At 31.4% G+C, this 16,540-nt stretch overlaps 1 protein-coding gene across 1 annotated transcript in view; it reads right to left on the bottom strand.

Moving 5' to 3' along the window:
- LOC127736949 (uncharacterized) overlaps positions 1–15,577 on the bottom strand; it is a 31,952-nt gene extending 16,375 nt beyond the window's left edge. Inside the window, exons 1-10 of the mRNA XM_052247512.1 lie at positions 15,526–15,577; positions 14,296–14,483; positions 10,907–11,061; positions 8,747–8,937; positions 8,144–8,185; positions 7,740–7,933; positions 4,431–4,591; positions 2,021–2,199; positions 1,240–1,299; positions 448–632 (exon numbers count right to left, since the gene is read on the bottom strand). Coding sequence (XP_052103472.1) covers positions 448–632; positions 1,240–1,299; positions 2,021–2,199; positions 4,431–4,591; positions 7,740–7,933; positions 8,144–8,185; positions 8,747–8,937; positions 10,907–11,061; positions 14,296–14,483; positions 15,526–15,577 — 1,407 coding nt within the window. The remainder of the gene's footprint in view (positions 1–447; positions 633–1,239; positions 1,300–2,020; positions 2,200–4,430; positions 4,592–7,739; positions 7,934–8,143; positions 8,186–8,746; positions 8,938–10,906; positions 11,062–14,295; positions 14,484–15,525) is intronic.
- Positions 15,578–16,540: the final 963 nt, after the last annotated feature.

The following is a 16,540-nucleotide window of genomic DNA, read 5'->3' as shown; positions in this document are numbered from 1 at the left end:
CAATAGTTCAACATTTAATAAACAGAAAATTTACAGAAAATGAACATATCTAAGATATTTCATAAAAAATCTCAATTTGACTAATATCCATTGAAAATGAGAGTTACTTTTCAGTGATAGTATGAGCGATGAACAATATACATGTACAATAAGACCTTTGCGAAATAAAATAAAGTATGCTGCAGTTAATTATGTAAATGATCAATTGGATCCGACATATTTTAGTACATATTCAATGATTGAACTAGCCTGCACACTAAAACATAAACAACATCTACATACATTCTACAGAAAGTTTCTCAAAATATCAACGAAAAAACCTTTGCAACCTTATGAATGAAAAATTCAAAGGGGCAGTAAAATTGATTATTTTAAAAATTACGCCTCTTTTTCAATTATATTATATTAACAAATGTGTGATTATTGACGTCACAACAATGAACTCACCGCTGATATATAGTTGTTACCCCAGTTGTCAATGATAGAGTGTTTCAGTGTTTTCGTTCCAGCATTGAAGGACAAAGCACTAGAATCACCTTCATTCATCGTGTATGTGCCAGTCCATAAATCGTGCACACCACTAGCACCTCCTAAAGATTGGCCGTGAGCAACTTTCATCACCATTTTCCATCCTAGAACGTATTAAGCAGGCAGTTTTATGTGCCAGTATCTGGCATTGAAGGCTTAAACATTGATCCCTAGATGTTAAGGATTTGATAAAATGAATCTGTTGGTTCATTGTTGCTTGAATGAGACATAGTTTAATCCTTTTCTGGCTTTTTATTTTCTTGAACGGCGATATTCAACCAACTTTTTTGGCTACTTTCCTGTATAGTAGCAAGCACTGTGCAGTTTTTTAATGTACTGTAATAAGACATAATCTAGCCAGGCGAGGCCGAGGATGGTTTACGAACGTTAAACTTACTAAGTATTTAACCCCACCAGTTTTTGTCTTTGTTTGACTGTGTTTGTACGTCTATTTTCTCAGTACGAATAATCACTGTTACCCTTTTTTGTGTACGATGTATAATTAAATGAAACCTATTAAATTGTTCCATAACATATCTTGTATGAGCTATAATTATTAGATATTACAAATAACTGTTTACCTGTCAAGTCATACATTGTGAGATATCTTCTTATGGACATTGAAGTAGGAAATCCTGAATTGCTAAAGATATGTATTTGGAGATATAGCTACTTTTAACCTTTAAATTTTCAAACATTTTCACGATGTACCTTTTACAAATACAGCCAACACCTCGGCAGACGGAAACTGGTTTTGATTCCATGCATTATCTACAAAAATAATGTACATGTATGTCATGAAATAATATATAAATATTTACCTTATTGATATTTTCAATATAATTTTAGATGTAAATGCACAGGAACAGCAGCAGATTTAAACAGTTTTATGATGGCTCAATACTATAATTCGACAGATTAAGGCATTTCTAAAAAAAAGTGTAAAAGCAGAACATTCTTAACCAAAACAAAATTCTGTTGAAAGTAAAGCCATCTATTGTCTTTCAAAGATATATATATATATATTTCATTTTGGTTAGAGACGTCCTTTGATGTGAAAATTTACAAAAACATATTAAATTTGCAATTTTTCTTCAAATGCCTTGAACACCAACATTTGACGCTGAAATACAATTTAGTTTGATTGAAATATATAGAACTGTTAAACATTGTAAGGTATACGACAAAGCCTCTATAAAATTAGTAGGATTTGAACAACATTTATATTTTGACCCCGTAAGTGAAACAAATACAGGGAAAATTTGCCTCTTTTAAAGAAACTGCTATATTGTATCTTGTTGGCAGATCTTGGGCAAACACAATAATGTTAACATAATATTGAATACTTATAAATAGTATGAATTCAGTACTGAGAAATACTTTCACATACAATACGATAGAATTAAGGTTAAGGATAGTGACTACTTTCATTTAGTATAGTGAGTTACTTGTTTTAAACCAATACAATAGATAAAAGAATACATTTACTCACTGGCCTGGCATAGGGCCCACTGGCCAGTATTACTATACAAGAAGTATGGTCTGGTTCTCACGTTCTTGTCCCAACTACAATGTTGGGGCCCGTTTGGATCATCTAGAATTTCCATCCAGGCTTTGTCATTCGGACAACCTCCCCATTCCTTATGAAGAGCAAAACTTCGTGTACCATCGCTGTAACAAACAAAAATTTCCACATTAATGAAACGTTTAAAAATACATATTCAAAATATCAAAAACTTTCTAAAAGAGCTAACGGCGTTTAAAATTTGAGATTTTTAAAGTAAATTGTTCAAGCACAGTCAATTGACCAAATTCAACAACAAAAAAAGAAAAAAAAAACCCGATTTTTTGGAAAGCAAATGAGTAATAAATTAGCTCTTTTGAATTGAGACGATTTAGATTTTCAGCATTTTGTGTATGTGTCTTAAACCGGTGCAAGGTTAAGATTGTAGATTTGTAAATAATATGATACACCTTAAAACAAAAACAACAGTGGGTCCCATTTAAAGATAAAAAAGCATTTTTAACGCCAAGCCTAACCTCTTTTGTCTCTGCTTTTTGTTTTGTTTTGTTTGTTTTGGTTTCTGTCTCATTGTTTAATACACGTCATCCCTTTAATTTTTCAAAACTTTCGTTTAGTGATAGAATTATGAAAAAATGATGAAGAAGAAGAAACAGAAACAAAACGTCTACATCCTAGAGTTTAGGACATTAAATTTTGAAAAAGTTGATCCTATCAATTATTTCCAATGTAATTCCTTATTACTTTTTGCGTGTTTGATAGACTTTTTTTTTTTCTTCATTTTTGTATATGTGACTTAACTAATAAACATGATAAAGAATACCCTACAATACTGGATCCCACCACAGTATTGTATGACAGGATATCACTATAACAGGAATGCAGTATGTTACTGATGTCAAACCATAAATAAAGATTACCCTACAATACTGGATCCCACCATAGTATTGTATGACAGGATATCACTATAATACGAATGCAGTATGTTACTGAAGTCAAACCATGAATAAAGAATACCCTACAATACTGGATCCCACCCTGCATTGTATGACAGGATATCACTATAACTGGAATACAGTATGTTACTGATGTCAAACCATAAATAAAGAATACCCTACAATACTGGATCCAATCATAGAATTGTATGACAGGATATCTCTATAACAGGAAAACAGTATGTTACTGGTGTTAAACCATAAATAAAGAATACCCTACAATACTGGATCCCATCCTGTATTGTATGACAGGATATCACTATAACAGGAATACAGTATGTTACTGATGTCAAACCATAAATAAAGAATATCCTACAATACTGGATCCCACCCTGTATTGTATGACAGGATATCACAATAACAGGAATACAGTATGTTACTGATGTCAAACCATGAATAAAGAATACCCTATCATTCTGGAGCCCACAATAGTATTGTATGACAGGATGTCACTATAACACGAATACAGTATGTTACTGATGTCAAACCATGAATAAAGAATACCCTACAATACTGGATCCCACCATAGTATTGTATGACAGGATATCACTATAACACGTATACAGTATGCTACTGATGTCAAACCATAAACAAAGAATACACTACAGTATTGGATTCCAGCATAGCATTGTATGGCAGGATGTCACTATAACAGGAATACAGTATGTTACTGGTGTCAAACCATAAATAAAGAATACCCTACAATACTGGACCCCACCCTGTATTGTATGACAGGATATCACTATAACAGGAATACAGTATGTTACTGATGTCAAACAATACATAAAGAATACCCTAAAATACTGGATCCCATCATAGAATTGTATGACAGGATATCACTATAACACGAATACAGTATGTTACTGATGTCAAACCATAAATAAAGAATACTAAGTACTAGTATCCTACAATACTGGATTCCACCCTGTATTGTATGACAAGATATCACAATAACAGGAATGCAGTATGTTACTGATGTAAAACCATAAATAAAGAATATCCTACAATACTGGATTCCACCCTGTATTGTATGCCAGGATATCACTATAACAGGAATGTAGTATGTTACTGATGTCAAACCATAAATAAAGATTACCCTACAATACTGGACCCCACCCTGCATTGTATGACAAGATATCACAATAACAGGAATGCATTATGTTAATGATGTCAAACCATAAATAAAGAATATCCTACAATACTGGATTCCACCCTGTATTGTATGCCAGGATATCACTATAACAGGAATGCAGTATGTTACTGATATCAAACCATAAATAAAGAATACCCTACAATACTGGATCCCACCATAGTATTGTATGACAGGATATCTCTATAACAGGAATGCAGTATGTTACTGATGTCAAACCATAAATAAAGAATACCCTACAATACTGGATCCCACCATAGTACTGTATGACAGAATATCACTATAACACGAATACAGTATGTTACTGATGTCAAACCATCCGTTCTTGTCGGTATTTCTGGCGTCAAAAACTGTGTAAGCCACTTCTAAACCTGAGGTGTAGTAAGCATATTTTACCTGCAATGATATTTAAAAAAATCATTCTTTCATGTGCAAATTCTTACACGGAGTCTTGTATCTGAAATTTCTACCGTTCTGTTGATCTATACACAATTTTCGAAATGCATATAATTGTTATAGAAGAAACTATCAACAAGGAGAAATAGTTCATCTACCCATCTCATTTCGTTAAAAAAAAAATCACAATTGGTACACCCCCTCCCCCCTCCCCCCCCTAAAAAAACTGAAAAAACAAGTCCATATTTTGGTAAGGGAAACCTTTAAAATGATTCGGAAAATTAAAAAAAATAATGGTTTACAAAAAATGAAGAAAATTTTTTTTCATGAACTGAATAAATTCTTAACATTCTATTAAAGTTCTTAAAAAAATTTACAAAAAAAAAAAAAAAAAAAAAAAACAATTTCGAAAATATCATTCATCATTAAGGTCTTTAAAAAATCTTTAAAACTTACCTCTTTTCAAAATATCTAATAATGAACAGTATATTTCTATATTTATACATAATTTCTAATATTAGAATATGATGCTATATCTATTTTTAACTATGATTCAACTTAAAATTTCTATTAATTGTGCAATACGGCTCTAAATTTAGATTCTGATTAAATACTTGATAAAGCAGTTTTTGACACAGAATGAATGTGGTCTAAGTACTTAAATAATTTAAAATTGGACATTTGCCAATTATGGTCCAATATCCACATTCTAAATACATGGTTGGAATCAGCATATTAAAGAATCCCAAGAATCAATTTTTTGAAGAAATCAAACAAACTTTAATTTTGGACCCTTTGGACCTCAATGTGGACCAATTTGATAACAGGATCCAAAATCCAAAATCTATATACCCACTTAAATTCAGCATATCAAAGAACCTCATATATTCATTTTTGTTAAAATCAAACAAAGTTTAATATTGGACCCCAATTTGAACCAACTTGAAAACTGTGCCTAAAAAATAAAAAAAAAATAATGATATGCTTAGATTCAGCATATCAAAGAACCCCAAGAATTCAACTTTTGTTAAAATCAAAACTAAGTTTAATTTTGGATATTCGGGACACTAATGTGGACCTGTTTAAAAAACGGGCCCATAATAAAAAATCTAAAGCACATGAAAAAACACCAATAATTCAATTTTTGATGAAATCAAACAAAGTTTAGCATAATATTTTGGACCTTAATATGGATCAATTCATAAACAGGGCCCAAAATCCAAATTCTAAATACCCAGTTAGATTCGGCATATTAAAGAACTCCAAGAATTCAAGACTTTGAATTAAACTCCATTGAAATTGGTCAAGAAATAAGCAATTTATACAAAGTATTACAAAAGTATTGTTTTTGGCCCCTTTTAACTAAACTGTTAGGGCCATATCCCCCACAATCAATCCCAACCTTCCTTTTAAGGTATAACATCTTGTGGCACTATAAAATAGCAATCCATAGACTTATACTCAAGTTATTGTCCAGAAACCAGAAAATCCTAGTGTTTTCCCCTAATTCCTACACAGTTTGGGCAATGACCCTCAAAATCAATCCCAACCTTCCTTTTGAAGTATGGAACCTTGTGGTAAAATTTCATAGAGATTCATACACTTATACTCAAGTTATTATCTATGAACCAGAAAAAATAATTGTTTTTGTTGGCCCTCATTACTAAATAGCAATGACAATAACCCCCAAAATAAATCCCAACCTTCCTATAGTGGTATGGAACATTTTGCTAAAATTTCATAGAGATCCATACACTTTTACTCAAGTTAAAGTCTGCGAACCAGAAAAATAATTGTGTTGTCCCCTACTTGGCCCTTTAATTGCAAAACAGCTACAACAATAACCCCCAAAATTAATCCCAACCCTCCTATTGTGGTATGGAACCTTGTGCTAAAATTTCATACAAGTCCATACATTTATACTCAAGTTATTGTCTGCGAACCAATTTTTTTTCTATGAACCAGTAAAAATGCTTGTTTGTGGCCCCTAATTACAAAACGGCTATAACAATACCCCAAAAAATCAATCCCAACCTTCCTTTTGTGATATGGAACCTTGTGCTAAAATTTCATAGAGATCCATACAATTATACTCAAGTTATTGTCTGCAAACCAAAATGTCTTCGTACGCCGACAACGCCATAACATAATAGGAGCGCAAAAAATTTTGCGGTCGTATAAAAATCTAAAACACTGTTGGATTGGGAATATCAAATAGCACCTATAATTCAATTTTTGATGAACTCAAACAAAGTTCAATTTTGGACCCCAATTTGGACCAACTTGAATACTGTGCCCAAAATCAAAAATCTAAATACACGCTTAGATATAGCATATCAAAGAACCCCAACCATTCATATTTTTTTTAAATCAAACAAAGTTTTGGACCTTAATGTGGACCAATTTGAAAACAGGCCCCAAATTTAAAAATCTAAATACATGGTTAGATTCAGCATATCAAAGAACACCAATAATTCAATTTTTGAAGAAATCAAACAAATTTTGGACCCTTTGAACCTTAATATGGATCAATACAGAAACTGAAACGAAATCTAAATAATAAATACCCAATAAGATTCAGCATATTAACGAACCCCAAGAATTCAAGACTTTGAATTAAACCCAATTGAAATTGCTAAAGAAATAAGCAATGCATACAAAGTAATACAAAATAATTATTTTTGGCCCCTTTTAACTAAACTGTTACGGTCATAACCCCTAAAATCAATCCCAAACTTTATTTTATGGTATAACACCTTGTGGCACAATTAAAAATAGCAATAAATAGACTTATACTCAAGTTATTGTCCAGAAACCAGAAAATCCTAGTTTTTTTCCCCTAATTATCAAACGGTTTGGACCATGACCACCAAAACTCCTGTCCTGCCTTTTTTTCAAATTTCATCCTAGCCCCCTCCCCCATAAAAATCAAATGGTAGCTCCCTAAGCACGCTTCCAGTCTGTTTTTCGAGATAATTATTTATACTATTCTAAGTTAAGTATATAATCAATCAAAATAATACAATCAAAAGTTGTATAGTATCTTTTTCTATCATTGTTTAGTTGCTATCTTATTTCTGTATACCACGCTTCTAGTTTTATCAATACTATGACAAAATTTAAAATACAACGAAACAAAATAACATACACTTTCAATAAAGAATCCAGGATAGCTTTCCCAATTCTCTACAACCCGAGATTTGTACACCAATCCTGGAGCCCATGTGAGAGACTGCGCTGCAACATTGCCGTCATTTACTAAGTCTGAACCCGTCCACAGGTTTACAAGAGATCCTTGAGTTGGCAATACACCTTCTGCTCCTTTGAAAACCATATCCCATGCTAGAATACAAGTTCAGAAAATGTTAACAAATTACATTTATCTGTATTTTTATAAGTAAACTTTTCTAGAATATAATTATAATAAAATGGACTTTTAAAAAGTAAAAAACAAACCAAACAATTAAATCAAACATTAACAAAACACGATCTGATGAAGTTCAAAAGGTATTGGGTGTACATACAGTTCTTGATTTTGACCTTAATACTTACCAAGGACAGATACTACAAACGAGTCAGCTTTCTGTCGATTACCTTAAAATAAAAACGACAATAAAAATAAGTCAAAACAAACGCAACGTTTTCTAAGAAAAAATCAAAATATAAATTTTAGTAATAAGGTATAGCTTAATTATTTTTCTTATAAATGATCAAAAAGTTCCTGAAGCAATATGATGTTAATGGACAACTGTTATTTTAACTGACAGAAATCAATAAATTAAGTTTGCGTAATTCCTAGCGTTATGTTTTTCAAGCAGTCCTGACAGAGGGTATAAATCCTGCATCACATATTTGCTATTTTCGATCATAAATTGAAGCCTTTATTCATTCTACAGACTTGACAAAAATTAAACTATGTTAGTTCTCACAAATTACAAATTTGTAAAGGATAGGAATATAATGTGTGCATAACAAGCATTTCTAAACGTTGGTCTATAAGGAATAACATAAAAAATAAGGGATGATTTAAATTCGTCATTGCTTTTCAAATCATTTTCCTTTTTATATAGTCCTGTTTGTTAAAGGAAAAACAGGTTCGGTGTGGTCAATCTTGATTTTCTACCTTATGAGATACAAAGGTTTCCAATAGCATACCACTTTCCCAGTTGATATTTGTTGAATCTCCAGAGAAGTAACAATATGGCGTATCTGTAGTAACATCCCAACTTGAACAGCCCTGTGTAGCGTCATAATCTTTCAATATGAACCATCCTACATCGTCACTGCAGCCATTGTAATATTCATTGATGAATACCTGCCGCTTATAAGTATTACCTGAATTGGGTCTGAAACATGAAATGTAATTTACATATTAAAACTGTGAAACAAAAGAGAAATAACGTTGCTTTCCCAATACCTCAAAATGTGAAAAAAAAACATGTTTCTAAATTGAATATCAAAAAGTTACGTTTTACTCGTACACGAAAAGTGATGTAAATGACTATATAAATAAGAAGATGTGGTATGAATAAACTAGTTTAGTTTAAACACAGATTGAAATAGCTCGATACATTTTATAAATTTGAATCATGCATCAAGTAATGTTCTCATAACATTCAAGTTTTGTCAAAGAATACTTGATATCGATTGAAGTGGTACAAAATGTTTCCTATAATTAATCAAATCAAGGTATTGGTAGGCATCCCAACAGAAAATTGTATCCAAATTTTTTGACCGAATTTCGTGTGTTTGGTAACTTTTGAGGGATTTCCTATGCAGCTCGCAAAAAGAAGCACTGTTCAGGGTAAATGTTGTATCATATTCTAACAGTATTATATAAGTTTTGTAATATGTTGATGTGGGTTGAGGCGATGAAATTCTAAAATTGTTTGATTTTCCATAATCATCAGTTTTAGTCGTTTCAAGTGATATTCGTATTGGTAAAAACAAACTGTATGTGTTTTACATATATGGTTGTTGTTCTCTTTGTTACAGGTACCCAACAGAAATGAACCAACAATGAAAAATTAGAAATATATGTGGAGGAACAGAATGATAGATCTTAAATAGTCGTAATGTATTTTTTGATGCAGAATGCTATTTATTAACACTATTTTGCTATTCCTTTTATAAACTTTTAAAATTTAGTTGGAATACCTATTATAAGCACTTGAACTTTGAATAAGTTAAATTATCTGCAAATAATAACGTATATTCTTCAAAAAAGGAGCCATAAATTTGTAAGACGATTAAAAACTGTTACAAAACAAGGATTCTGAATTTTTTTTTATTGATTATCTTTCTGTCAACTCTTTTGGATAAACAAACGTTATGAAATCAAACTTTTGTATACTTTTGGCTGTGGTGTTTAAAACCGAGATTTTCAAAAATGGATGAAGAATCAGAAAAGAAAAGGTTTAGAGCAATAAAACAAGAAATAATGACTTAAGTTCTACTGTTGTGCGGTACACTACTGTCTAAGGCTAGGAGAAGGTTGACTGATCACAAACATTCTTAATCGAGTCACATTCAGCCAGGAGCCAGAAGTCCAGTTATGGTCCATGAAAATATTTACATGAAAATACAAAGTATTTGCTTTCAATTTATTATATTGCCATCTTAATATGGATTTTTTTTTTTTTGCGGAATTCGGCCATGAAATCGTGCCATGAAATCATGTCATCAATATTTAGTTTTGGAAACTTTACAGCACAAGAACATTGGCGGTTTTTCGTTGCGTGTATACTAGAGCATTTCAGTATTTCGAATGACTGGATCTAACCGATAACGTCGATAAAAGTAGACAAAAATCCCTTTCTTTTTTTTGAGCCTCCTTATGAGTAACACCTGTGGTTATTCTATATATATTTATGATATAAAATACTGCATTCCGTCATTGAAAATTTAAAAAGGATAGCATCCCTGAAAATCCCGAAAATTCAAAGATACCACGCGTTCCTCCTAAAGACATAATTCTGAATTACTATTCTCAGCGAAATTTGCGGGTGGTGAATTGATTCTTGACACTTTTTAATATTCCTAATAATTTTTAACGGCTTTTGAAGCTTACTTATTAAACATTATTTTTCAAATAGCGATTATTTTAATGAATTTAGTAATGCTGAGGCCCAAATTTTGACAACAAAAATATCTCCTACTTGTTATAACAAAAATATGTGTTGAATTCTCCGTGTGTTTTCAGTTGTTCTTAGCATTTAATACTATACTATAACTAACGTTTGCAAAGTCCAAAAGTTATCCTATAGCTGAAATTGTCTATCCGTTAAGAGTATATGTCAAAATGAAAGGACTTACTCGAATGCACAAAAGTTTTTTCCTTTTGATGTTATATCTGTCCAAGATGAATCTAGAATGTTTCCGCAATCCATCCAGTCGTTCTTTCCTTTTCCCATTGCATCAAATACGACGAAGCCCTGTTCTTGGTTGTTTTTATAAGCTGATAATCTAACCTAAACCATAAAACATGTTTATCTTTTGTAAATCTTTGATGCTTACTATGCCTAGTTACTGACAGAGATAATTACATGGTATCAAATTAGAGTGTAATATATACCAAGACAGTTTAGAAAAAAAAACATGAACTTTAAAAACTTGATTTTATCTTCAACATTTTTTTTTATTTGTTAATTTCAAAGTTTGCAAATTGCAGAAAATACCAAAGTTGACCTGTTGTTTTTTTTTTTTGTTTTTTTTTTAAATAAGTAGTAACAACGATTTGTTCCGAAAGACATGTTTGTTTGTTTGCATTATAATTTATACTTTCTAAAGTTTGATATATAATACGATTGATTGAATCTTGTTTACCTAACGTTTAAAGGCGAATATATCATTCATATTCGGTCCGAGAAAAAAATAATATGTTATAGAGTCTCCGAAGTGGTCGGACCAGGATAAAGGGTTGAAAATATAAAATGCCACTGAAAAACGAAGGTAGTTCGTATGGAGCAGAAATAGTGTCTTGGAACAGGGCATCCTTCAAAGAGGTGATCCAAAGTAAAAATAACAAAAATAACGAACTCCAAGGAAAATTCAAAACGGAAAGTCCCTTATCCAATAGAATCCTCTTACACGAGGTCCACAATCAAACAGAAAGTGTCTTTTTATTTAAAATCCCACACAGCCAAACAGAAGCCTTTCTTTAGCACAAGTTTTATCGCCGGATGAGAGACATATATAAATCACTGAAAATTTCGAAGTGAAAAAGGATTTCATCGGCTTATTTTAAACGTTTTAAACTGTTAAAAAGGGATGTGCAATCAAAGACTTAGTTATTTTTCAGTATGATTTAGGATTTGAACCAATTAACAAGGAAGGAACTTGGAAATATTCGAGTCGCGCATGCGCTAAGAATATTTCCATGTCCAGCTGACATGAAAATCAGTCACAAATCTTAAATGATACTGTAAATGATGTGTGTCATACATATATATATATATATTCATCGAAAGATCTGCCCACATTTTAAATAATCTCCAAATATGATGGTCAAGGAGTAAGCCAAACGGATTTGACAAGGTATTGATCGGATGATATGAATATTTTATTATAAAGAGTTTGAGCCTCACACTTTATATATAAATTTTCAAAATTATCTTTAATATCTTTAATATCTATGTTTAGCAATGATCATTGATTTTTTGGGGTCACGAACTTATGAGTAAAGTGTTGCTAAATTATTTAAGTCAAATTAAACTTGGTTTCAACAAGTTTTTGGATTTGCGTAAAACTAATTCAAGGGGAAAATATTCATACACCTTTTCATAGCATAACTGCTTAACAATTTCTAGAATCGCAATCTGAAATTCACTTTTTAAGAGGGGTTTCCAAAAATACATATAACATATGTTAATTTTGGGTATTTCAACGGGCGACTGGGGCACCAGCTGTTTCGAAACAATTACTTGAAATCCGTTCTACCAATACTTTTCAACTTTTTATAAGTTGTTAATGTTGAAGTCAAGTTAGTTTTTTTACATTTAACCGGGTATGCTGTAATTTTACATCTTCTTGTTTTTAAATGAATTGATAAACGACATAATTATGATAAATACCATTGCCAGTTTATGTGAATTGGTAAAGGATGAGAGAATATGGTTCCACACATTTATAAGATTAATATAAAAAAAATGATTTTCTTTGCAGGTGGTTGTTTTTTAAGACGGGGATGAATTTATTAAAATGAAAGATTTTGTTCATATGTCATATTCCTTTATTTTTCCCTCGTTGTCTTTTTTCATGGGAACTTTTTGGGGGAACTATGACGTCACTGAATGGAAGTTGCAGTATAGGCTGGCGGGCGCATTACTTGTGGGGATTTATTACATTAACGGTTGCGCGCATTATGTTATTACATTTGCGCTTTTTCATTTAACAGGTTAGTTTAAACAGTATTTATTAATGAAAAATTATAATAATGAAGTCGTACAAGATTACATAAAATTCAAATATGGGATTCGAAAACAAATTTGGAAAAACTTTTATGAATCCGTCCCCCGAAAGTAAATAAATCTAATCAACAAACAATATGACGTGCCAACAGTATATTCGGTTTAAGGTAACATATAATAAATCTAAATGAATACAAAAAAGAAAAAATAAACAAACAAATAAAAAACATTGAAGCAATTATTTTTTGTTTCTTTGATAGACAGTCACTGGAACCACCATACATGTCCGATTATAGTCGATTACGAACAATCCACTAGATTTGACAACAAAAAATATAACTAATAAAACTTTCAAAACGTTTTGTTTTATTTATATATTTAGAAACTTTATGAAATATTTGCCTATTGTCATCATCAGACTTTAAGCTGTCTCCATATAAGATAATTTTAAGGTTAATACAAAAGACTGTCCCGATACTATCCCTTCGAATTTCATTATATTTTGGACATTTGAGGAAGTAATGAGATGTAGTTTCTTCGTGACCATAGAAACACAGTTCGTTTTCGATCATTTTTTTTTAAATAGATGGTCCCTTAGAACACTACTCTGGAGTCTGAGTCTTGCAAAACATATCTGTTCTCTTCTACAGCCTAGGTGAAAATACAAGGGGATTTATTTATATTTTGAAAGAGATATGTCTTAAAACCAGATTCTGATTGATTTAAACGAATGTCGTCTGGGCTATTATTCCAAAGGTTTACAACGGCTGGTAGAAATGACATCTGGTAATAACTTGTTCTGCATAATATTGTTTGTAAATTTGAAGACCCCCTAGTCCTGTATCCATGTATACCTAGCCTATGATTTGGATCTGATACAGGAAGATAATCAGGACAATCTCTGATTATTCCGAGCAAAATATCATACAGAACGAAGTTATGTGCGCAATCACTGTTTCATTAACTGAGGTTAACCTGTACCTCGACCGATTTAATCTAAAAATGGCGTAACAATTCCATTAAAATGTTTGCGTGAAATAAACCATAATACTGTATTGCACGAGTGCAATATCAATAACGTAAGTAACATTGTATATGTAAACAATAAAATGGCTTATTCAATGAATATTGCGAACAACTATTCCTTTTAGAATTTAAACAGCAGTCGCAGGCTAGCGCAGTATAATTAATATATTAACCCTTCAACCGAATCGTATCACTCATTCTCTATACATTATAATAAAATAGTTCACATGGTATCTTAAACAGAAAAAAAATATACACATAAAAACTTACGGCCGATATACTTTGTAAGGCCCAATCATTCAAAATACTGGATTTGTAGATTTCACTAGAAGACGAGAAATCATTCATTGCATGAACATTGCCATCATTGTATGCTACAGACGATTTCCAGAAATCCATTATACTGTTGTATCCTGTTGGTCGCTTACCAGCTGGGATCTTAAAAACAACTTGCCATGCTGAAATTGTACAATAAATAGATTAGTTTATAAATGATTATACTAATATGTTTAATTGCTTGTTATTTTCCTGCTAACAGCAGGAAAAAATGAATAAAGTTAACATTCGATATTACGTTTCCTTTACATTTTTAGTTAAACACTGAAGAATAGATTGATCTCCATGGTGATATTTGTTTTGCAAATTGAAGATATTTCTTAGTTTTGCCTCTTTCATCTGGACAGCAATATTTGTTTGTCATTATAGTTCATAACTAACGTGTAGATAGATGTAAATTTATAATTTATAATCAGCTTTTCAACGTTTTAAATAAGTTTTGGATATTGAAATATGTTTACCTCGAGCATCACTGAAAAGACACTTATTGTTGAAATGAACATCTGGTGCAGTAAAATTGTTATTTTCCTGAAATTCTGTTTCATTAAGTATATGTGTAATCTTTACAGATTTACGTTTTTAATAAACTGGCTGAAACTATCCAGTTCTCAAGGGATTACAACATACCGTTGTTGCAAATATGACGCGTTTGCGTTTGTCATGTTTTAAAGTAATTTATCTTTTTATATTTTATTTTAGTCTATTTCTTATTCTTTTTTTTTATTTGATAGTTCTCAATTGCACTTTATAATTATCCTTTCTCCACAACTGATTACTACTGCCGAATAAACTCTCACTCTCTATGTTCGGAGAGTGATATAACATTGTATGTAAATGACTTCCAATTTCATTTGCACGTCCTTGTTATTTTCTTCCTCTTTAGCTCCACTGGCCGTAACGGCAAGTAAGCAATTGCCATCACTAAGCATCCGTTGTCGTAAAATTTGTCAAAAACATCTTCAATAAAACTAAACTCGAGGTGCACGATACTAAGGGTATCTAGTATAAAGTTTGTGTTTTAGGCAGTGAAAAACATGGCCGCCATAACTAAAAATAGAACATAACGGTAAATTGCACTAATTGTCTTATATCTGATAAAACCAATATATATATATAGAGATTTCCGATGGGGCAAAAATGTTCAGATCGTGAAAAACTACATACTTTCTATTTCCACCAAAATTATCAGAATAAGTGATGACTGCTTGTTTTTCATGTTTTCGCTTATTATCTCAAAAAACTAAATTAGATAGTTAGAAACTGATACAGGTAAAAGCGATCAGCAATACAAGATCTACACAAATACGACATGACCTAAACCATTGGATTACTCTTCAAGAAATTATTCCCCGTAAATTACGATTTTTGACTGATTTTAGGTGAACAGCGAAACAACATCAACAAGAAAAAAGAAAAATAACAAAAAATACCGAACTCCAAGGAAAATTCAAGACGGAGAGTCCTTTATCAAATGGCAAAATCAAAAGATCAAACACATCAAACGAATGGAAAACAACTGGCATATTCCTGACTTGGTACAGGAATATGTAGAAAATGGTGGATGAAACCTGCCAGTGGTTTTATTTTATTAATGAACTGCATTGTAGTCTAAAATGTTACTGAACGGCCATTGTTGAAGGTTCAAATAGATGCAGGTGAGCGTCATGTGCTCTTTAGAGTATTTATATTTTTGTTTTTTTTTATTTCGACCTCTAGAATCTATTGTACTCGATATTTGTTATTGCCATTTTGTTATTGTTTTTTTCTCCATAATTATTTTTACTGATAAAACAATACTCTTTGCTTTATCAAACAAAAACTGTAAATCTTAACAGAATAATATTGATAAATTGCGTTTTGAATTTTCTAGAAGTAATTCTTACACGAGAATTTCCATGTTTTCGATGACAAGTCCATATCCATGATCTGTGATTTCAATAAGCAGATAAATAGGGTTAAAGTAAATTCTTTTATCATAAAAAACACTGTTTTATTTGAATGAATACTATTACATTGTAATTTTACGTGTTTTACAAGAATACTTACGTCCTCTGTGTTGATTCAGTGATTGAGAAAAAACGGAGACGACTACTAACAATAAAACAAAACCACAAAGTGCTGTGGCCTGAAAAAATAAAACAAAAGTTGGTAGTTGTGGTTGATAATTCTGTCGTTATAC

The sequence above is a fragment of the Mytilus californianus genome, unplaced genomic scaffold (assembly GCF_021869535.1).
Source record: "Mytilus californianus isolate M0D057914Y unplaced genomic scaffold, xbMytCali1.0.p SCAF_4, whole genome shotgun sequence".
In the NCBI taxonomy this organism is placed as follows: Eukaryota; Metazoa; Mollusca; class Bivalvia; order Mytilida; family Mytilidae; genus Mytilus; species Mytilus californianus.
This window is presented reverse-complemented; position numbering and strand designations above follow the sequence as displayed.